This window comes from Hippocampus zosterae, chromosome 10 (genome assembly GCF_025434085.1).
Source record: "Hippocampus zosterae strain Florida chromosome 10, ASM2543408v3, whole genome shotgun sequence".
Lineage (NCBI taxonomy): Eukaryota > Metazoa > Chordata > Actinopteri > Syngnathiformes > Syngnathidae > Hippocampus > Hippocampus zosterae.
Genome location: NC_067460.1, coordinates 14,655,994 through 14,679,777, shown reverse-complemented (window position 1 = coordinate 14,679,777; position 23,784 = coordinate 14,655,994). Strand labels below are relative to the sequence as shown.

Here is a 23,784-nt window from a genome sequence, read left to right as displayed (position 1 = left end):
CGATGATCTGATCATTTGAATCAGGTGTGTTGCAACAGAGAGACTTGGACAACATGAAGGACAGCGGCCCTCCAGGAGCTGAGTTTGACACCTATGCAGTACAGGCTCGTCAAGCAACACTTAATTTCAGGAGCATTTAAAACCATCAAGTATGCATTTACAATTAAGAGCAGGAAACCAAATTTATAGATATTGTCAAAAATAAAAAGATGATTTAGAAATACTAAATAAAATCGCACCCAAATTACGGTGTGTGATCTCAAACAAGTCTGTCGAATAAATTGCACAATGTTGAAGTTTCATATAAGACACCAACCAAACAATAACAAAACAAACTATTCTTTGAAAATAAAGTTAACATATTTGCATTTTGAGAATAGCCAATCAACAACAACTGACGATGTTGAGCAGCTGAGATAGATAGAACTTTAGTGCACCAACCAAGGTGACTACAATGCGGTATTATAAATTGCATTTGAGCAGATTTATTTGATACATTTTTGTATCTTTGTCATTTTATTTCGTTACCATTAATTTAATAATAACGAAATAAAATGACAAGAAGAAATGTAAAATAAAATTCATTTACTCACCAATGTAGTGCCTGTTCACTGAGCTGCACATCGACGCGAGTGTCCCCAAAGTTTTTAAACGCACCGTAGCTTGTCAGTGCCCAGCCGTGCTCTGATGTTTCCTTGCTGCCTTGGTAAAACAACTTAAATGGGTAAATCCAGTGTGGCTCCCAACACCAAATCGGTCCGTTCCAAGCAATAGGCATTCCCAGGAGTACAATTAGCAGCGTTTCTCAGAGGCTGTGAGCCACGGGTACCGTTTATAATTGCTCGTCTGAAAATGACGGACAAACCCTTTTCCTTGCTGGGACAGGCTAGCTAGCGCAGGAGTTGGGCGACATCTTCGCACAATATCCAGCTTTTCGTGGAAGGTCCGTCTTGAAAATTGTGTGTAAAGTAGTCCCGTAATCAGATCAACGTCTTCTTCTTCGGTCATTTTGGGTTAAAATGCAGTGATAGCTCCCTCTAGCAGGCGCTAATCCAATGACCGAACGCGCACGTCCAGTCTCGACGTAAAGCATTCTAGCTGGCCCCGGTGCGCAGACTCGTGATCTGTTTGGCACAGTCAACCTGACTGTCCCCGTTCATTTTCAGCGCACAAGGGGTCTGCTCTGTTTAATCTGAAGGCCCCGAGCATGTTTAATTTACCTGACAACACAAGCTAGCTGAAATATGATTGGTTAAAAACGTTACCATTATAAATAAGTTATTTATCGAGTGGCTTTCAATGTTATTTAAAATAACATTGAAAGCCACTCGACTAAGTGGAAATAATATGACGTAAAGAATACAGATAATAATTTTGTTTACATATTTATGAAAATAAAATAACATGAATTAAATTTATGTTATTGTATGAATGTTTAGGCCAGCAGAGAAGGCCTTGCTGGCCCTGAGGGTCCGCCACTGCTGTACATCCTGCCACAAATCGCAACCTTGGGTGAAATACTGATTAGGCAGATGTGTCTTTTCATCTCACAGTTCTATAAGGAGAACAGTTAAGTGTAAATGAAAATCGGCGCCCAACATATTGTAAAAATGAGAGAAGACACTTTCAGATCCAGTGTATAAGAAGCAGCAGGATGTACAAACTGTCCACACGCATGCTGTACATGTGTAATTTTTATAATGAGGCCAGCATCTGAAAGCATGCATGAATATTTGAACTGCCTTCTGCTGTGTGTGTGGAGCAGGGTGGGGGTCTTTTTAGCGAAAACGCAACGATAAGGCAAGGGCAAAGGTCCGCGATATCATTCAGCGATCGATACGTCGGCGTTCACCTCCAGTCACCCTCCTTTTCCTCCTCTCTGTCGATTTGCATCCGGGGCGTGTCACCGGGAAACGTACCCTCCCCCCCACACCCACGACCTCTCGACCCCTTTCGACCACCGACGTCTATCCACTTAAGTCTTGCAAAATTCATTTTCAGGGAATGTTGGCAGAGACATTTTTATAATGTAAACAAATATAAACAAAAGGCCCCAGGCTATTGCATAAAGAATGTGTAAATCACCGCCGCAAGTGGTTGTGATGTTAAATCGAATTAGTGAAACTTTGAATATAAAGTAGAGTTCAGAAGGAGGTTTTGGCTTTCTAATTAGGGTCACAATTCTGAACATTCATTCATTCATTCATCTTCCTAACCGCTTGATCCTCACTAGGGTCGCGGGGGTTGCTGGAGCCTATCCCAGCTGTCTCCGGGCAATAGGCGGGGGACACCCTGAATCGGTTGCCAGCCAATCGTAGGGCACACAGAGACGAACAACCATTCGCACTCACACTCACACCTAGGGACAATTTAGAGTGTTCAATCAGCCTGGCATGCGTATTTTTGGAATGTGGGAGGAAACCGGAGCACCCGGAGAAAACCCACGCAGGCCCGGGGAGAACATGCAAACTCCACACAGGGAGGCCGGAGCTGGAATCGAACCCGGTACCTCTGCACTGTGAAGCCGACATGCTAACCACTGGACTACCGGGCCGCCCTCAATTCTGAACAGTGGTCACAATTTTTTTTTTAAAGAATTTGTGACCACAATTTTTTGTTCACAAAATTTGTGACCTCATCTTTGGTTTTGTTTTGTCGGAAAGTGCCCTTTCTGTCAAACCCCACTGTCGGGCTACATGCCTTCCTTGTTCCCGCTCTGCTTTTCCCGCTGTCTCTGATCATTTCCAGATGATGACCACGTAATCACTTCGGGTCATTTCGGGCCAATTTAACATACAGTATGTCAAATAAGGGGTTAGCTGATTGCCCCTAAAAATAAAGATGCCCCCTTCCTTTGGCAGCAATGATTTGAACACCAACTCAGTGAGTGGCTTTCTGTTCATTAAATCCACCATGAATCCCCTGCTGAATGGATAAAAAGTCCTTAAAAATGGTTAAATTAGCCCTCAAAAGTCCTTATAAGGTCCTTGAATAAAAAGCGAAAATGGAAGTGTGCGAACCCTGGAATGTATCAAGGTATCGGCCTCTCTGTCCTCCTCATTGTTAACCTTGTGTTGCTTCTTCATCCTCCTCACCTCCCACTTTTTCCTAATCTTTATTTTCTTCCTCGCTCTTATCTTTCTCCTCCTCCCACCTCCTCATCCTTGTTTCCCTCCGCCTCATTTTTATCATCCTCCTCCTCGCCCTCATCCTTCTTCTTCTCCTCCTATTCAGCTCACCCGCTCCTCTTCCTCCTCCTCTTCCTCACCGGCTGCATCTGAGCACACAGGTCTGTTTGACATGCAGCGGGCTGGCGAGGCCTGGCGCGTCTAAAGGGCAGGGCGCCTACTGGCGAGAGACGCGCGCTCACTGACAAACACTGTCCATCTGCGACCTCCAGAGCGCGGGTTCACTTGGAAAAAGACCGTCGAAGTTCAAGTTGAAAACAGCGCGGCCTCGCATGCGTCGTCTTGAGAGGAGATTTCTCATGTGCGCACAGGTGCTAAATGCCAGCAGGTATGGATCACAGGCTTACATTTGGAGCAGAACAGCTGTGACACGTGTTTTCATTAATGTGAATGCAATTTTTTTGTGTATTTTTTGTTTGTCTATGATGTGCTTTGCAATTGGCTGGTGACCAGTGTGTCCTGCTTCTCGCCCGAAGTCGGCTGGATGCCGAATCCAGTGCACCCGCAAACCTAATGAAGATAAAGAGAAGATGGAATGATGCTAACTGATGTATAACAGGTGCTTTGTTTGTGTTAATACTTTAAATACAGAATAAAATTGCTTATGGATCTTGATTGTGTACATGCTATCGCTGTCGGTGATTTATGATCCTATCCGTTTAAGTGCTTTTCTTACCATCCTGTGGCAGCTACACACAATTGCAAACGACAAACATGCTGCCATTTTGCACTGTTCAGAGCAATCGGCACTTTACAATACTTTACTATATCCTATTGTCTATACACTTCATGTTTGCAACTTGACTGAAGTCACTTACCAAGCACAAGTTTGGCTGGTCGTGGATATTTCTTCATAAAAGAGCCTTCAAGATCTTTATTGCCACTCTCAGTTTAAGTTTAGATTCAAACGAAACATAAAAACAAAAACAAATACAAGTGCATTTAAAACAACCACATAACTTGCCTTAAAGGCTGCTAGCTTAATGCTAACACATCATGGGAAATGCCATAGACAGGCTAAAGAATTGCATAAAACCTAGCTTAAAACATACCGGTACACTGATAACGGTCTTTCCAGGGAAAACAGTGGTCAGTAACAATGGCAACGTAAGATGGCTGCCCTCTGGCTCCAGCCACAAGGGGCCGATTGATAATCCAGTCGTATGAATCCATGACTGAGCAGTTGTGTCATTCTTCTTCAAGTTTTTTCTTCAACTTTTAAATGTCTGTATATACTGCCTCGAGGTGGCCAAGGTATGCATGCCAAAAGAGCAGCATGTTCGCTGAATTGAAGTCAAAAAAGCCTGTTTAATTCTTTACATTGTAATGAATTTTATCATGACTGCGTGTTTTTATAAAGTACAATAACCCTTGAATATTTTTACTGGAGTGTATAATGTTGCCTTACAGAGCAACATGTTTGGGATTCTTGTTGCTTGGTGGAAGTCAGCAAATCTCCTGCTTGTTATCGTTTTGAAATCAGATATTTGATACAGCTCTCAGATTGGCTCTCATGACCACGCAAGTGGTTATAATGTTGTCCGTGTACATTTCAACAGTCCAAACGTTGTCTATAACTTCTACTAAATGGTGAAACAAGAAGATAAAGGCAAAACGGGAGCACGCCTGCACTCCCCGGTCCACGGCACATACATCTGCTAGAGCACGCACAATGGCATTTTCTCCCCAACAACTGCTCTTGTTTAGTATGCGCTTCCTTTGGTCTTGAGGAGGAATGATCCTCACTCTAATGAACTTGGGCCTGCCACTTGAATGTAAAACAGGATTTAACCCGTCTTCAATGTCAGAGCCCCTCCCTGGGGCTGCTTCAGACATCTCACACACTCGTAGACGTGCGCATTGACACACACACACGCACACACACACACATACAAACGCGCACACACACACACACGCAGGCATGCAACAGCGAGGCACGCCTGCCTATGATCTCTCATCTCATAAGTCGTGCACGCACATGCACACACACACACACACACACACACACAGACATACATGCACACACACACAAATTGTGTTTTTGTCTTCATTTTCAAACCCATTTCGTCGTTGTTGAATCTATCAAGTCCCACCGTGTGTCTTTGTGTCAAGGTTGAATACTTTTCTTTCCCTACAAGAAATGTAACTCAGTACGACACTTCATGGCTTGTTCTGTCTCATGTCCCCTCCAGGGAACAGCCGGTAGACTACTTGAATCTAATATTTCCATGACAGAAGCCGCCGTTCACATGCTGTCCCAAGTGATTTTTACTCATTGCGTGTTTTATTTGAATTTGTGTGAATGTGATGACACGTAGCATGCAGTTGATGGGCAGCGCAATAATTTTGCATCGTTAACCTTTGTTCCTCGCAGTCCATGAGTGTCACTACGTTTACTATCTAAAGTGGTTCAAGGTAATAAAATAAATACATAAAAACATAAATAAAAGTAAGTGGGGATAAAATGGGTGCATTGTACTTTTATTAAAGCAAACTAAATGTAAGTATTGCTCTCAAAATGCATGTTTAGTAATTAGAGTATCACTGAATTATCCTGACTGAAGAGAAATGTACATCCAATGGAAAAAGAACGTGTTTGACATCATTTTTGAAAATTTTATATTTTCTTATGATTATATGGACTGATTTTCTTATAAAACAAAAATGCATGTCATATTTTTAAATTTAGAAAACATTTGTAGAAAAAAAACATTTTATACTTGGTATTTAAAAAGTGTGACACCATGTTTATACCTGTGAAAAAAACATCCCATAAAATCTTTTCTTCTTGGTCAGTATTTGAATTGTTTTCCTTTTTAATTACAAATAATTACTTTTTGGTTCTATCAGTATTATTATCATTATTATTATTATTTATTTAACTGTGTTTTATGTTGGCTCTGATGTGCAGCATTTTGTTGTTTTTTTTAGCACACTTTAAAGTTGAGTTCTCAGAAGAATGTTTATGGACAGCAAAATACAAGAACTGACAAACCAAATCTGTGCCAACAAATAGATTAAAACAAACACACACACACGCACGCACACACACACACACAGCAGAAAAGGGACTGCTCTCCGCTACTGACTGGAATATTTTATTGTTATTGTCATCTGTATCACTGCATTTCCCCCCATTTTTTTTCTCTATACAGTTTTGTTCAATAAGCGGCTGGAGTATTCACAAGAATGCAAGGATAACATTAGATTCACAGTGATAGGCAAAGGGGTTAGCTAATTACTTCAATTAAAAACAACACACACACACAGACACACACACTCACACGCACACACAAACAGACACACACACACACACGCACACACACTCACACACACACACGAGCGCATAGACACACTCTCCGGAATCTGTGTGCTCGCTCATGTGTCAAGTGCACTCTGTCAGACATTGTTCACGTCTTCTGAATTTGTATATATCACAGACAGCACAACTGAGATTTGGAGAAGGAAAACAAATAAAAAAGGTATGGCATTTTTCTGACACAGCAGAAACAAAAAAAAAAAAAAGAATATCGGTGTAACTTCACATACTTATTTTCAGGCTTTCAAAGTGCTACAGAATTCATAGAGGCGTCTTTTTTTTAAACTAGTAATTAAACTAGATGATGATTTAAAGAATAACTGAAATCTCAACATATTTTTCACAGTTTTATAGCTGTTCTGGGTACCCTTTTTTTCAGTGAAAATTACTTGAAATCCCCCCCCGCCACACACACACACCTCCTACTCGAGCGAAACGCCACCACATGTAAAAATGACGGATGGGGCTTTATTCCCCAGTCGACTGACACTGGAAGTGTCTCCTGACCCGACCGTGACTTTAATGGCTGTCATTTTATGACCCGTTTTTATGCTCCGTTACTTCATCAATGACTATTTATTCCCGCAGCTGCACTGCGATACAGCTCGGATATTGCGATCACTCTTGCATTGTTTTCTGTTTTACGCTGCGTGAAGTGCTTCCAGTTTGAATTTTCAGTTAAGTGCTCAAAAAAAAAGAAGAGACTAACAATGAAGCGTTTCCTGTTGTTAAAATGATAAAATCAATTGTGATGATATTGTGCAACCGGTCAAATCTTCACAGTAAAAAAATAGCCCAATTTTGGGTCAAACGGGGACCAACCACGTTGGGGTCCATTTGACCCAATTTTGGGGCTATTTTTGGAAAAAACAATCCAACTTTTTGGATCGTCTTGTACAAAACAAGTTGGGTGAAAGTCCCTTTATGACCCATTATTAGGATATTTTTGACCTCATTGTTTTGAGAGTAATTTCCCTGTAAATGCTCCTCTCATTGCCTCACTAGCAGTTGGGTCAAACATAACCCAGTTTATTTCAAAAAGGATTTGAACCAATTTTGGGGGATATTTTTGATCAAAACAACAAAAGTCATGTCAAAGTCCCTTTTCGACCCATAATTTGGGTTATTTTTAGACCAACTGCTTGTAGAGCATTTCCCTCGATCCTTTCATTGCCTCACTCTAAAACAGTTGTGTCAACAATAAACAAATTTGTGGCAAAAAGAGACCAACAGCTGCCTGGGTCAATTCTATCCCAGTTTTGAGTTTGTTGATTTGTACAAATCAAACTCGAAATGTTTTTTTTTTTTGGCCAATTTGAGTATTTTTGTCCTAACTGCTCTTTGAGTGCTTTATGTGGAAACAACACAAATAACAAAAATATTGCTTTCATACAGAAACAGCATGACGCACAACATATTTCGATGAATCCCCAAGAGGAAAGCATTTTGTTTCAATTACATTTCCTCCCTTACATACGATGGAATGTCTGGGCGCATTATCATTAACTATATTTTTTGTCCCAACAATGTGCTTTTAATGAGTGACTCATTTTTTGTAATGATTTTCAATTTCAATACAAAAATCACTTCCCTTTATTTTGAAGGAACCTCTAGATTCAAAGTGTCACCAAAAAAGAGATTAATTATATAATACTTTACTGTAATAATAAAAACCCATTCCGACAAGTGTCCATCTTCTTTTTTTTTTCTTTCTATTGGTGAGAGGGTTAATTGGGTTAATTGGGACGACGGTTGACGGTGAGGTGGGGTTGCTGAGCTGAGGGTCATCATGGTTGTTGTCTCTATATACAATATGGCTTCTCTGAGTAGAAGAAACACAGAAGTGGTCCGTTGAAAGTCAGTTCATTATTTCGTTGGAAAAAGTCTAGCGGGAGCTCCCACCGCGAGGCATCCTGTTTTTTTTTTTTTTTTGTGTACGTTTCCGAGAGTCACTGTCAGCTTGTCCGGTGGCGAAATAAATGTTCCCCCAGCGGCGACCTGTCACACTTTTAACATTGCAGTCGTTCAAGTCCAATTGGCGACATCCTCAGAGGCTTATGTCCCGACGTCGACGTCGATTTCATCATCTCAGTCCTCCTCGGAGCCGGCGGCCCCCCGCAGTCCGTTCATACAGAACGGCAGTCCGGAGGGGAATGGGCTGTCCGAAGGGGAGAACCCGCTGAAGGGCGGCAGGCCCGCCAGTCGCTGCAGGTGGGGGAAGAAAGCCGGCGGGGGTCCCTTGTGGTGGTCCGAACGCAACTGCAGGCCGTCTCCGTGTCCGACCGCATGGTGGTGGGAGGGGGGCAGCTCGGGGGGAGCGTAGCGGATAGTGCTGGGGGCGTACAGGCTCTGGGGGCCCTGGGGTCCCAGGGCAAGGGGATGGAAGAGTACCCGCCCCGCCGCACCCCCCGCGGCGAGTCTCTGGAGGAGCTCTAAGTCAGGGCCACAGCCCGGGCCGCCGCCCCGACCAACCGCCCCCGGGGCGGCCCGCTCCTCGCGCGGCAGCGGGGACGACACGGGCATGACGGGAGACAAGGCCGGGGAGGGAGGGGTGAAGAGGCCCTTCGGCGGCGCTTCACTACTGGAGGAGGAGTCGGGTATCGGGGTGTTGGGACTGTCGCCGTTGAGGCTGCTGGAGGGGGTGTGCGCGTGTGAGGGCTGGGGCTGGCTGCTGTGTGAGCCCCAGCGCCCCCCGGTGGCCAGGGCCTCGTGTTCAGTCTTGATGCTGGCGGACGGGGTCACCACGCTCTTCAGCTGCTGGATCACAGCTCGCCCATTGTGCACCCGCCCTCCCCGCTCACCTCTCGTCGGGGCGTCTGCACCCCTGCTCGGCTTCCCTCCGCCGTCTTCTTGTTTCAATTTGTCACCATCCCCCGCCTGCTCCCAGTCGGGCTCCTCGTCCTCCTCCTCGTCCTCATCCTCGCTCTCGCTGGCCAGGTCCGAGGAGGCAGACACGCTCTCCTCAGTGTGCCTCAGCTCATCCAGACGGCGGCGGCTCTCAGGGGGGGCGCCCTCGGGCTCGGACCTCACCGGGCGCTTCCTCCTGTTCTCTGATTGGACAGCGGCAGTGGTGAACTTCTCTCGAGCTTTCGTGTCGGGGTCGCTCTTTCCCGCTGAGCTCTTTGCTGGCTGGGAGCCTGAGGTAGAAGGGAGTGGAATGGAACATTTGGTATCTTTCTTTCATTGTACAGTAACCTCCCCCTCCATCACGGGTTGCAAGTTTGCGGTCCTGCTATTTTGATTGATTGACTGATTTTTTTTTATAGTTAAGACATCTATTTTGGTGCTTGTAAAAATTGGGTGCAATTCCACTCTCATCTCTCAATGATTTAGTTTGAGACAGTGTGAAAGGGTAAGTCCTCCAGAACAGCCTAGTTTGTGTGTGAAAATTATTTCAACGTAATGCTGCTTTTTACGCCTACAGAAAGTGATCACCGACAGTGATCATCGTATTGATTATTGATGTATATCATGAAATTACAAATTAGGTTTGTTAGTTTGTAAAAAAAAAAAGCTGAAGTTGCAGATCACTCCACGATTACTATTACAACATTTTTATGTTTACTGTCAATATATGAAATGTGTTTAAATATTTGTGTCGAGCGGCTATTTTTAGCACCCGGTGGTATGCACTGACAATATCGACACAACTATTAAATTGTTTTTCCATACCAGTCATTTTCCTACGGTATGCGGAAACACTCAGAAACTATTTACAACTAGTCAAGTCAAGTCAACAGTATTTATAGAGCACTTTCAAACAGCCATCGCTGCATACAAAGTGCTGTACATGGAGCGATTTAACAACAATTCTCATCATCATGGTGAAGACAGAATGCAAAAAATGGTCGGGTCCACTTTCTGCTCTGTGTTATTGAGTCTCAAGTAACGTATAAAAATGGTCAATTTCCAACAGATTGCTCTTATTTTTGTTCTGTAGATAAGATTGGGCTGCTGCTCAATGCGTGGGTGGACGTATTCGAGTGAAATATAGGGTCACGGACCATCCCCAAAATCCTGAAAACTCCTCCATTTTTAACCTTTAACAGAAAACTGTGCGGTAAAAATGTTCAAAACTAACTATAATATATCAATGACACATATTGTACCCGCTAATTGACAAGCTGAAGAACTAAAACCGACAAGTGCCATTTACAAAAAGCAAAGTCATTTGGAGCAGCCCTTGGAAGTAAAATACAATCCAGTAGATCCTGATTTAAAGTCATCCTGAAAAACTTTAATTTTTTTTTACAGCACTCGTGAATTCGTGTCTGTAATGAAGGAAACAAATGCAAAAAAGCCCAGAGATATGCTGAGTTAAAATTCAAACCTGGCGACAGTATTATAAGATGTTGCAGCATCCTACCTCTGGCCTGCGGGGAGCTGTTTGTGGGAGGGGAGCTCACTCGAAGTCGTTCGGCTCTGACGTTCTCTGGCAGCTGCAGCAGATCCAGAGGAGTGTCGGGCAGCTCCGTTCGACTGGTGGGGGTGAAGAAAAAAATAATCTAAATTCTAACTAAAACAGACTTCGTCACAGCATCGAATTAGTACGCCGCCACAACGCAACATCAAACGTTGGCGCCCACCACAGCTACACTGTGTCGTGGGCAAACAGACCCGCATGCGGGCCTTGCCCTCGGGAAATACACACAGAGCCCACCGATAAACAAGCCAGACTCCTCTCCAAAATGGAGGAGGCTGTTGGGGAAGTTAATGAGCTCTTGTAATTACAGTGCTTAATGAACTAAAACACTATTCAAGCCCCAAAATTCTGACATTCGTTTGTCGTAATTATACGGCCTCAGCCCAATTAGCATCAACATTCAGCCTACTCTTGTTTTTGTGCGACTGCTCAGCTGCCCTAACACAGTATTATGCACTTAATGTGTGTGTGTGTCGAACAAGGAAATAAAAGGGGGAGAGCATATATTATTGAGGTTATGCGGTGGTCTAACATTTGTGCAATAAGTGTGTCACTAATAGTCATTAAACGTTGTGTAATTGATTTCGAAATGATTCCCGACTAGCAAAAGTGATTTTCTACATATTTATACTCAGCACACTACAGTTGAGACCTGCTAACATGAAGGGCTCATCCTAACTATAATATCAAAATTATATCAAGACACTTCCCCCAAATAAATAAATTAAAACAAAGATGGGTTTTGGTCCATAGAGAAGTTGTTCCATAGAAATTCAAAATATTGAAAAGAAATTTTCTACCCAAACAACCAAAAAGTGCAAATATGTAAAACAAAAAAAATTTATTTGTTGTATAACTTTTGTGAGACATCTTACATGAACACATTTCATACTATCTCACCAGTCTCAAAATGGTAAAATAAATTCATGCATTTTAAGATTTATAAAGAAAGTATTTTTTAAACCATTTGCACGTGCATCTAAAATCTAAATTTAATGCCTGCCTGAAGTTTATAAATGGAAGAGAAAACAGTGTGCCCCCAGCGGATAATCCACGAATTGCATCTTATTAAAAATATTAATTCCGTTTCTTTTATGCATTTTCTTCCTTTTTAAATGAAAAAAACGGCTTGCGGGCCGTATGTTTGACACCCCTGTTTTAACCCTTTCAGGGACAGCGGTTGCTACCGTGGACAGTTAACCATGTTGTCAGGTGACAGGGTGCATGAAAGGGTTACAATTTGGAGTTCACGTTTATGTGCAATGCATATTAATTGAAACATGTTTTCCTATATTCAATACAAATACAGTGTTACAGTGGCCTACAATAACATTAAATATAGAGTTTAGGAATAAAATCTCCCCGAAGAAAGCTTTTGTATTGTTAATAGATTATGCAGGGGATAAAACGCTGGGGCCGCAGATGAGGGTATTTTCACATTTTTCACGATCGAATATCTGTCAGCGCTTAACCCATCAACTCTAATGGGCCCCGATGATGGCTTTTCTTTCATGTCAGAAACTTTTTGCAGGTATCCTCATCAGCTCTTGGAGTCAGTCAAACCTCATTTCATCATTCCTGCCTTCAAAGCCGGCGTGAACACAGCGTGGTGCTCCGCTTGGTTCCCGAAACTGACCTGAGGACGCAGTTGACCCAGATGACGTTTCGCTCGTGGGGGGCTTTGTGGTTTATGGACACGGTGGCGGTGGACTGGATCCACAGGTAGCCGCCTCTCTTCTGGAGCCAGCGGTAGTACCCCGTCACCACCTGGCCTTTCCTCAACACTGGGGAGAGCAGAAGGGGTTACGGGAGGGGGGCGGGGGTGTGGAAAAAAAAAGAAGCCTTCAATATTTCTTACATATTAAGTCATGCGTTCAGCCTATGAATTTAACTGCTAAAAAGTATCATCCAGGGAAACAAGATAGTTTAATATTCTACACCGGTACGACAAACTGAAACCTTATCTGATGCACTTTGGTTGTGTCTTCATATTGGATGTTGGATTGTTACATTGCAATATTTCTTTCGACGGGGATTTCAAACATACACACAAACACAAAGAAAAAATGTGGGGGCAAACTATAAATTGGATTGCACCTTCAGAATTGAACAATACAAAATGTATTGCAATGTAAGGCTGTACGGTGGACATAAAAAATCTTTTGGAGAGAGGAAATAGAAGGGAAACAATTGTGATAATGCGGTTGCACAAGTACTGTATACACACCCTCTTATAACTGGGATGTGGCCGTGTTCAAAATTCACTGACCACATTCAAATGGGATGATAAATGGGAGTCGGCGCACGTACAAGTCACTGTTTAAAGTGCGTCTGATTCATTTCAAATAACATTCAAATTTTCATGGTGTGCAATCGCATTATTTCAATCTGTTGTTTACTTTCCTCATCAAAATGTGTGTGTGTGTGTGTTTTCCATTGACTTTTCCAGGTTAGAGGTCACATTAGTGGTGGAAATGCTTTATCTTGATCTCATTTTTACATGACAAAACTTGGCAGTTCACATTTTATAACCACTGCATGCATAATTGTAAATGATAAAGCTCCACAATGGAAGAAAAACTATTACAAGGAAAAAACAGAAATTCAAAAAAGGGGGAGAAAACAAAGAATTACAGACTCTTCATGAGAACGGGCAAAAGTGAACTGTCACATGTTAATCAGGTATTAGTCTTCAATCAATCAATTGCTAAAAAACATGGTTGATAGAATTAAGATTAAGATTAAGATATCCTTTATTTGTTCCCCACTGGGGAACATTTATTGTTGGTCAAAATATTATTCAACTTTATTCTGGATTTCAATATTTTTGATTACCATATTATGTTTTTCTTTCATCTACTTTTGTTGTCATCCGTACAATTATTTGATGCATTCAACGTTACGTGAAAAGCAAAAGAAGCTGTTGGTCCATTTTCAATAGTGCTTTTCCCTCTCCCAGCTGCCTATTGGGTGACAGGCAGACAGACACCTCGGGCTGTTTGCACATACAGTTAAACACCCATTTATGCTCACATTGATCGCAATGGACAGTTTAGACTGTCTTCAATTAACTTAACATGCATGTTTAGGGGAGGTGGGAGGAAGTACCTGAAAAAACACACAACGACGGGAAGAACATGTAAACTCCACTGAGGAAATCCCACAACTGGGATTCGCACGCGGAACCTAAAGGTCTGTAAGACAGACGTGCACACCACTAGTACAGCGTGCTGCCCATGCGCACAGACGAATAGCTCCAGCTCCACATTTGCATGACCTTCTCGGGTAGAGGTTATGACTAACATTTCACGCACATGGCAGCAGAGGGCGCTAATGACACCCCAACAAGAAGGATTCAACAGGCTCTCCTTGAAAAGCGTGTGCGGGCTTGGAAGGACACTTACAGTCTTCATGGCTCTGCCGCAGGTTCTCCAGATCCTCCACATAGACAAAGTGGTAACAGGTGCGTCCCACCACCTCTGCGGGCGTCAGGTCCATATAGTCGGATATCCTGCATTTGCACACAAGTCAGTCATGCAGATGTCCACATGACGAAGGGGACCATTCAGCCGTTCATTTCTAAAGCGCCTGCACTTATTCGGGACCCTGGATGAAGTGCCAGCCAATTACAAGTACAAAGACACAAACAGCCATTCACACCCATGAAAATGTTTTGAGTCAATTTGATGACGGATGGATAACATTATTAATACACACACACACACACACCTTGAATAAATAATGGCAGATTAAATCACAATATTGAGGAAAAATATTGCAATAATATTATTTAATAAAAAATATTATAATATATTTATAAATGATTCAGCATGAATTTGGAATGTTGGAGAAAGCCGTTATGCCCGTTTAAAAAAAAAAAAAAGAAAGAAAAAAAAACTCGGCAAGCACAAGGAGGACATTTTGACTCCACTAAGAAATGCAAATGTATTCTGCTTATAGGTTAACTGCAACTGAATTGGACTTAACATTAAAAGAAAGATTGAAGCCACTGTAACGTTATGCACAGTTATAACATTGGATTCAGTGATTCTTTCACGTACCACAAGAGGGAGCTCACAACCCATTAGCAGTACAGTACTCGTGCCACACTTTGAAGAATCACTGTGCTAGCCACTCAGCCAAAGTGACGAGCGACCAAATAACAATGATACCTCACCTGTTCTCGCAGTATGTGACCTGCAGGTCCATGTTGACCCTGAAGACAAACATGTGGCTCTCCATGCGGACCTCATTGAGCGTGGAAGGGGGGAGTGTGTGAGCTAGCGCCACCATCCCCATGGGCCGGGGCATTGAACGCGCTGTTCCAGGGACGATTGCGGGCCGGTAGCGTATTCTCCCGGTCACATGGATCACCTGAAGATTAAAACACACACACACACAATCACACACACACACACACAAAATGTTAAGATGATTGGATAGAAACTAGTGAATAGAATCCCATTGAAGGCAAAGCTCTGGCTTTGCGCCGCAATAAAAGGCAACGCGCAGCTATTCAGTGTGAAATAAGGTCAAAGCAATAAAACACAGTGAAAACGACCATCTTGACACTGCTGTGAAACACTAGCAGAGCAAAACAAAGTGACACGGTGCTGCTTGTTATTCTTTCATGCGAAAAACAAGGACATGTAGGACAAAAATGGGACTAGGTACACCTTCGCAAACTAATGCCATCCACAAAACACATACAAATGCTTAGTTTTGACTTTGAAGTTTTCTTCTGGTGCCCGGTAAAAACATGCATGTTAACTTCACTGAAATCTTTACATCGTCCATAGAGGTGAATGTGTGCTTGCCGCTATGCACCCTGCAATTGACTGGCAATTAGTCCAGGTTGCGCCTCACCTGTTGCCCAACGTCGACTGGGATGGGCTCCAGCTCCGTGCAATAGGAAATGGATCTATAAATTGCACTGATTACAATTGCAGGGTCAAGACCCCGAAATTTTTCCCGGAGGCGCACCAGTTCTTTGCAGAGAGCATTTTGATTCAAATTGGTCATGTGAAATTCATGTTCTCTGTTTGTATTTTTTATTTTATTTTATTTTTTTTGGGGGGGGCGCGGGGGGTTATTTTTAGATATATTTTGGGATCCCGGGTCCTTGAATGAGTTTGGCCGCCTCGACAATATAAATTGAACATATTCAGACTCTGATATCGCTGTCAAATATCATCAGAATATATTTGATGATATGGTCAGGCAGATAAAAGAGTACATCTGCCTGACCACACAGACCGTGGTGAGAAGACACAAGGGCTCTCAAAAAGGAGACTATCACAGTTTTTTTGGGGAGTTATTGAACTCCGTTTACCCACAAAACTAAAAAGAGCTTTGGTTTATGTCAAAGGATGTAATGTTGGTGTTTGAGGCGTCAATGGCTTCATATGGACGGATGCTCACGGCTGCAACCTACGTGACTGTTTCCATAGAGTCATTCGGTAAGTTGGTTGCTTCCCCTGTGTGTTAATTACTTGTACGTTCCAAAAATACAAAATCAAACCACAAACATTTCGTTTTGGGCAATTCACCATCACGAACAAGTCACGCAGGCGATTTTTGTTTTCCTTAGTTAAGGCCATTGCATTCTTGTGCCAGTATGTATAGAACCAACATAAGGTATCCTATTAATTTTAACGGAGCAGTATTTGGTAATTAAAGCAAGATGCATGATTTTTCATTGGGCCCAAAAGCATACGACTAAATAAATAAATACCTCTACTGTGCAATATTTTCTTTTGTAATTTTTAATTTATTTTTTTTGCTGGATTGGAAGTCATAGTGTACCTAATGAAGTTTCCAGTGTGCTGTACTAGAAAATTAAGAGTGACCTTGTATCCAGAGGATTTGACGTGTAGCCCTCTCTTGGTGAGCGTGGATTTCATACGAATGAAGAAACCGCGGTCGGGAGGTTCATCAGCGGAAGAGTGAGGACTGGATGGCGCTGCTGAGGATTACAGAGCGCGAGATTAATCATGGCTGTTCATCTCGTGCGCTCGCAGTCATTACCCTACCGCTGGGCTCGGGCGTGCCGGCCAGGGAGGAGGCGGAGGCCGAGCTGGAGGGAGCGCTCTCTGGGCCCACTTGGCAGCCGGCCTCTGCTCGCAGGTGGGGCCTGATCCCCAGCCGCTCGGCCATTTCCACGTGGTCGGCCGGGTGGATGTAGTCGAACACGCTACTGCCCGTGAGCTCCACCTGAGGGCGGACACACACACACACAGACACACACACACACACACACACACAGTTGTTGACAAAAAACTAACCAAAACCACACACTGAACACACACCCACCAAGAAAAATCAATACGTGTTATGACAGGAAAATGAAAACCTTGCTGTGGGTTACAATTTCAACAAGGAGTGCGGGCGCTTGTAAGACATTCCCCCCATACACACACGTTCCAAGTCTCGCAGGAGCAAGTGACGCCAGTATGACTCAAATAACCCGGCGAGATAAAAATCAAATAGTATGTCCTGATTAAAAACGGTTGAACTCTAAATATCTCTGGAGGTCGCATCACCATTCTTTTTCTTCCTCGCCCGTGTCCCACCCTTCTCCTTCATTTAGTCGCCGCCAGCAGTCCATCCCGGCAGGCATAAAGAGCTCAAAGCACCCGGCGTGATCCCATCATCACAATACATCATAGTCAAATCTCCAATCATTTAAAGGCAATAATGGCGCCGCTCTTGCATGGCATCCATAAAAGCAGCACAATCGGAGCCGGTGCGACTCAGCCCGATGCTGAACGTGTAAATGAATGTGTGTGTGTGTTGGATGTACATGCAGTTTCTATTACATTTGTGAAGGGGTATGTGCGCGCGTGTGATTGTGTGTGCCAATAGCATTCCATCTGATAACGTTGTGGCTGCAGCAGCCTCACACCCTTGTCTGTAGGACACAGCCATTTATTACCGGATTAGAGCCATTTACTGCGGGCTTTATGGGAGCTTCAGCAGGCCCTCAAGGACAGCCGGGGAAAAGCAGCCCCAGCGCTGCAAGCGGTGATAGGATAGGTGTTGGGAGTCTCCGACAGATTGGCGGATGACCATTTTTTTTTTTGCAATCAACTGCCTCGAATAGGTTGGTATTAAAAGGAAACACTTCACTGGCAAGACTCACAACCAAGGTTCGAAATGTGATCATATTGCTCCTAAGATTTGAAGGTTTTGTTACTTCCTCAAAATATTCCATCCCGCTGACTTAACGTTATTTTATGTTCCATCCCAATTCTGACGCCTGCAACATGCTGGTGTTTTGCTGACTCATGGAGCTAAAAAAAAAAAAAAGTCAGCAGGTTCTACAGCAGTGATTCGTAAAGTGTAATATTTAAATTGTTCATTATTTTTAGTTTTTTTTTAGTACGGTCTCTATCCAGCCAACGCATGTGGTCCTGGAATGCAACTCCACCGATGGACAGACACTTATACCCTTTTCCCACTGAAACTCGCAGATAGTAGTGATCCATGGCAGCACGCAACCAATTGGCATATTGTTCCATTTTCCAACAGAAGGTGATTCTGCGCCCCACGCGCCACCACTTTGTATCTGGTTACGTCACCACGCTGTGATTGCGTAGATGATAGTGCAACAGATTTTTTTGGTGGTAAACAAAGCAACATGGAAGTGCATGTTCTTTCTTTTATCATGCTTTTTACCGTCCTCAAAATGATCGAAAAGCAGCGGCGGATCAATTCTTTGCTACTACTGAGACAACAGCTTAAGGGGCGATCTCCTAGCTTTGTTGAAGGGGGTGGTGCTTTATATGAGGTCAATGGCGCGCAATGTTATGACTCATGACGTACCGCCCTATGTCATCACGTAATTGTCGGGAAGTCCCGTGTTCGACTTTCAAACAGCAAGCGGAGGCGATCCGAGGCGATCGCAACTCGCCTCCGATGGCGTGCTGGTTGACACAGATCGACACTGGCCAGTGAGCCTTTCCCACTGGCTAAAAAAAGCATGTTTACCCGTGATTTTGCGGCAGTGGGAAAATGGCATTTTGAATTTACTCAATTTAATTTCATCAGGTGGTTGCACACAATAAAATAATTTGGAGAATTGGAATATATTGCAATTCCTAAATCACATTTAGACCAAACACCATGTCTGTTACCTTATTAGCTTTCATTCACATGTAAACCAATTTACCAGACTGATGTTGTAACATGTTGCTTGTATAGAGAAAAGTCGGACGTAACAAAGGGTAATTGTGGATGCTCGGGCTTACGTTTCTGCTTGCACTGTTGTTCGAGCTTTCGCAAAAGCCGGCATCGTCTCTGAGTAGACGCACTGCAACGAGAGGGACTCTGACGATGACACGATGGAACCTAACGTGTTTGAATGTGAACTTGCCCAGCTGACAGAAGATCGGGACTTTGATGGATTTGAGGATGAGGATTGATCAAAAACTAATCTGAGTAAATTATTCAATACTTCAATATCAATATAGTACAGCCAAACTCAGTTTTGCTCCCACTGCCTTTTTGAAAACATACGCTAGCATGCACGCAACCGTATTTTATTAAGCTAGCGTATATTTTAGCATTCGATAATACAATGCGTCTTGTGTATGTGGTAAATACAGAAATAGCACCCGTAACTGACACTACGTCTTTAAATATGGTGCGCTGTATGATTGTGAAAATACGGTATCGATAGATAGATAGATTATTTTTTATAGAATGATAATAAGTTCGCCTCCGCTTCAGTGAAAGATACAAAATCCCAACGCCCCTTGGAAGAATTGAAGTCAACATTGAGAGACAAACAGGACCTCATGGGTTTTACGATGAGGGGGCAATGGAGTGGGGAGGGGGGGGGCTTAAGACCTACGCGAATACTATCACTCCATCACCGGCAGAAGGGAGGGATTGAAGACAGAGATCAGACAGAGAGGAGGCGATGAGAAGCAGACGCAGCCATTGAGAGGATGAGTCAGGCTCAGACATAAAAAAAAACAGGTATAGGATGTGGCACGCACAGCGGGCGGGGGTGCAGGGGGGGGGGGGGTAATTGGGCGGCAGGGTGCGGCAACGTGAGGAGAGACCCAGATCATTCACGTACGTGCGTACGGCTAGACAGCCTGTTTTTAATATAATCGTGTGTGCCATTGTTTGCGTGCCCTGCGCAGACATGCACGTGCATGTATGTACTGGGATGAGAAGGAGGAAGAGGACCAGAAGACCAAAGGAGGAGGAGGTGGAGGAGGGCAGCGAGCGGGGGGGGGGGAGGAGAGACATGATATAAATAATAGCAAGGGGGGTTTAATATGTATGAGGCATCCGGGCAGTGGTCCACAACACACTCACAGTCCTCACTGACTGATGGAAGAGGAGAGAGGTGGGGAGGGAGGGCAAGGGGGGGTTAAGGTAGGGGGGTGGTGGGGGAGCGGGGGCTGCATACTAACCATTCCCAGATCAATTCTCCTCTCCTCCCTGGTCCGACCATCCAGCCTTCTCTTCTCTTTTCCCCATTTATCCCCCCCCCCCCCCCCCGACCCCCTCCCCGTTAAGTCCCGCCCGCTTCCAATCTCCTTGATTTCATCCATCCTCTCACCCTCCGCTGCTTCCCATCATGCACTCCGCCGCGTGGCCTTATTCCAGGCCGGGGGGGACCCCGGTGAGAGGAGCAATGATACGAGTGGGCGTCTGGGGAGCGGGAGCCGTGGGTTCGGTGGGGTGGGGGAAGGGGGGGGGTAGGGACGGGACCGGCCGGCTGTGCCCTTGGTCAAGGTGTGTGACCTGGGCTAAGCCGGTTAAGCATCCGCTCCCCCCACTGTCAGGGGAGGAACCCGGGGGCAGAGGGGTCAGACGTCAGGGACGGGAGCCCCCCCCACCCCCCACGCACTGCACCCTCCGACAGAAGGGGGTGGGGGTTCAACATGCCCTCTAAAAGAAACCACCAGTTACACACTTGCACTCGTTTGTTTTTCTGTCCTTCCTCTCTCCCCTGCGAGCGCCTCCACTCGGCAACAAAGTGTGTGCCTTTGTGTGCGTTTGCAAGACTTACCTTTCCCTCTCTGTCTTTTCTCCATAAACAGACCAGCACATTGCCTCTCATAGGTATAACCTTCCTCCTAGAATAAAGCCTACATTTATTTTATTTTATTTTATTGCAGGGTGCGTGGAAGGGGGTTGCTGAAGGTAAACGGGACGTTGTGTGCTCAAGGTTTGGGGCGTAATCTGCGATGCTGATGGCTTCGGTCCTGTTTGAGGAGATGTGATGAGTTAGGCCATCTGCTCAGCCGATAAGAACACCTCTGTTTTATTAGCATCTCCAACCAAGCCCCGCTGTCTTGTTTACCTCGGAAATCCCACGGCAAATCCCCTTTCTGCCGCACGTTTAAAGTCTATTTACACACTGGTAGTCGCTCGCTCATCTTCCACCAGCGTCTCTCCGTCAATTTCCCTTGTTACCTCGCTCGTCATTTTTTTTTTTTGGGGGGGGGGGGGGGGTTCTCTCATGCCTTTTTACGATGGACATGCGTGTCTTATCTGTGAGGGTCAATCTAGAGCGTCAAGGTCTGCTCCTCTCTCCGCTAATCCTTCCTCTCTTTCCAATGCGAGTCTGATTTGATGTTAAGTAGCATTTAAAGGGCAGAGGTGTGCCGCCCGTGTCTTTAGATTTTAGAATTTACACTGCAGGTCCAGGTGCGCAATCCTCATTGTATGCCAAGTGTCTGTGTTCATATCATCATAACACACTTTTGAGAATTTCGCAATTCATCCCCGAAAATCTGAGATTTCAAAAGGATCTTCATATTTGTTGTTAGAAAGGCATATGAGTCACGTGTCCCCGTGTTTTTAGAAATGAATGAATTTAATTGCAGCTTGCTGACAGGGTGGACATTTTTGGTTCCATGCTCATGCTAACACATTTTATGAGCACATGGTGGATTTTCACTTCGCGACATGATTCAGTTAGCAAGCTGACTACCGTTTAATAAATATATTTTGAATTCATGAAAAGTTTTAATTTCAGTTTATATTTCTCTTTGACAGAATGGACATTAGGCTGGACAACATACAACTAAATTTCAAAATGACAAAACACGAGTATAAATGTATTTTGCAACTAAGAAACAAAAAAGTCGCATTTATTCGTTTACATTACACTGACATTGGGATATATCGGATTCATATATTTATTTCTATTCATAGTTGGAAGAGGCCAGATCCTGCGGGTATCCAATTCCATGCTTTTTTTTCAATTGTGCCGCTTGAGTGCAAAAAATTCAACTCGTGTCACTTGAAGCACACAGTGTTGATCCAGCCCTTGGGGATGAAGACATTTAGCATCTTGAATGGATGACCTGCTTGCTTTTATCGAACAGACATTCAGTCAATCGGAAGGGTGCCCCACTGACAAGGGTGGACTCGATTTTTTTATCCCAGTACAAGTCTAGCACAAACCGCAGTCTAACTGTGTGCATGGGTGGAGTTTTGTTTTACTGGACTTTGCGAAGGTACACTTGGGTGGAACAAAATTGAGATGTGTCCGTTTTTACGTCAAGCGCGGTCTACTTTCTGTTACCAAATTATCAAAGATGTCCATGCGCCGGAACACGCAGAGATGCAACACGGCCCCAAACACGGTAGACTTGACTTGCGCTGGCCCGAAAATAAAACAATGGCCGTTTTGACGCCAAGCACAAGGATGACAGTTTTCCAAAAATAGGGCTCCATGCGTTTATTTTTGTACCCTTCATGACGAATGAATACACAATAAAGTCGCATTTTGCGGCGATTCTTAAATTGTTGTACAAATCGCTTAATAGGTACAATTCAGTTGTATTTAACTTTTTTGGACAATGCGTTTCTATTTAACCTTTAAGAACTGTTTGCCTTGAAACTTTTATTAAGGGACATATTCTCAATTTCAAATAAATCTTTATCAAAATATTTATTTTTCATTTGATTATGATGATTATTTTTTTTTTTTAGCATTTAAATGCAGTATTTATGTTCATCCTGTGAATAATATTCCAGTGGCTGCCAAACAACGTAACTCAATGAATCCCGGCCATTTTCACTGGAGCAAATCCCTCAAACAAAGATACAAGGGCATTCTGTTTTCACTTTGCGGTGGCTTCGCAGCGGTGTGGCTTTTGCATGAGGCAGACGATGTCCGTGCACACGGAGCCTCTTTTGATGTCTGCTTGTTACTTTTGCGAAAGCATCCTGCTGCTTTCAGCAACTCTATCTCCCTCGTCATGCTGGAAGCTTTTCTTCCCCGAAAGCAATCGCCACGGGTTGTTTTGATTGTTTTGATTTCTCCATCGTTACTGGCTCGAAATGCACTCTCTCGTGACTACACGCAACTCCACCTGACTCCACGCTACTCCACAACTCCGCCCATGCATCCCTCCTCCTTTTCTTCTACTTGTTCTGCAGCATGATTCTGGCTGATCCCTTACGCCTGCTGCCACCTGCTGGACATATTTAAATGATTTACAATGCAGACAAGCCGGATTTTTAGTCAGAGGCTGCTCCTGCACACTATGATGCAAATAAATGAATAAAGGAAAATGGGCGGGTGGTTGTAGTGGCTTTTATTGACGTATTTATACGTCATGGGGAATAAAAGAGTGAAATATACTTTTTAATGGATAAAAGCTCAATTTAATTTTTTTTGCTAAACATTTCGGCCATATTCGTGTATTTCAATGTTGGTCATGACATTGTTCAATGTTCCATTTTCTAATCTTGCCGCGTGCAATGCTAGTAAATTTGAATTTGACCAATGATTTGACCAGAATGATCTCTGTTGATAGTAGGAATACATTGTTACCGATGGAATGAATGAATCTTTTTGTTTTTCATTCTGCTTGATT

General features: G+C 43.8%; 1 protein-coding gene across 3 annotated transcripts in view; it reads right to left on the bottom strand.

Annotated features, from left to right (window-relative positions):
- Positions 1-6,270: 6,270 nt before the first annotated feature.
- npas1 (neuronal PAS domain protein 1) overlaps positions 6,271-23,784 on the bottom strand; it is a 51,251-nt gene continuing 33,737 nt past the window's right edge. For 2 of the 3 annotated variants that reach the window (XM_052079183.1, XM_052079184.1), the window contains exons 7-13: positions 16,963-17,143; positions 16,780-16,895; positions 15,108-15,304; positions 14,335-14,441; positions 12,567-12,714; positions 10,874-10,986; positions 6,271-9,644 (exon numbers count right to left, since the gene is read on the bottom strand). In XM_052079183.1, the coding sequence (XP_051935143.1) occupies positions 8,596-9,644; positions 10,874-10,986; positions 12,567-12,714; positions 14,335-14,441; positions 15,108-15,304; positions 16,780-16,895; positions 16,963-17,143 (1,911 nt within the window). In that variant the 3' untranslated portion in view covers positions 6,271-8,595. The remainder of the gene's footprint in view (positions 9,645-10,873; positions 10,987-12,566; positions 12,715-14,334; positions 14,442-15,107; positions 15,305-16,779; positions 16,896-16,962; positions 17,144-23,784) is intronic. The other variant, XM_052079185.1, reaches the window with a different exon arrangement.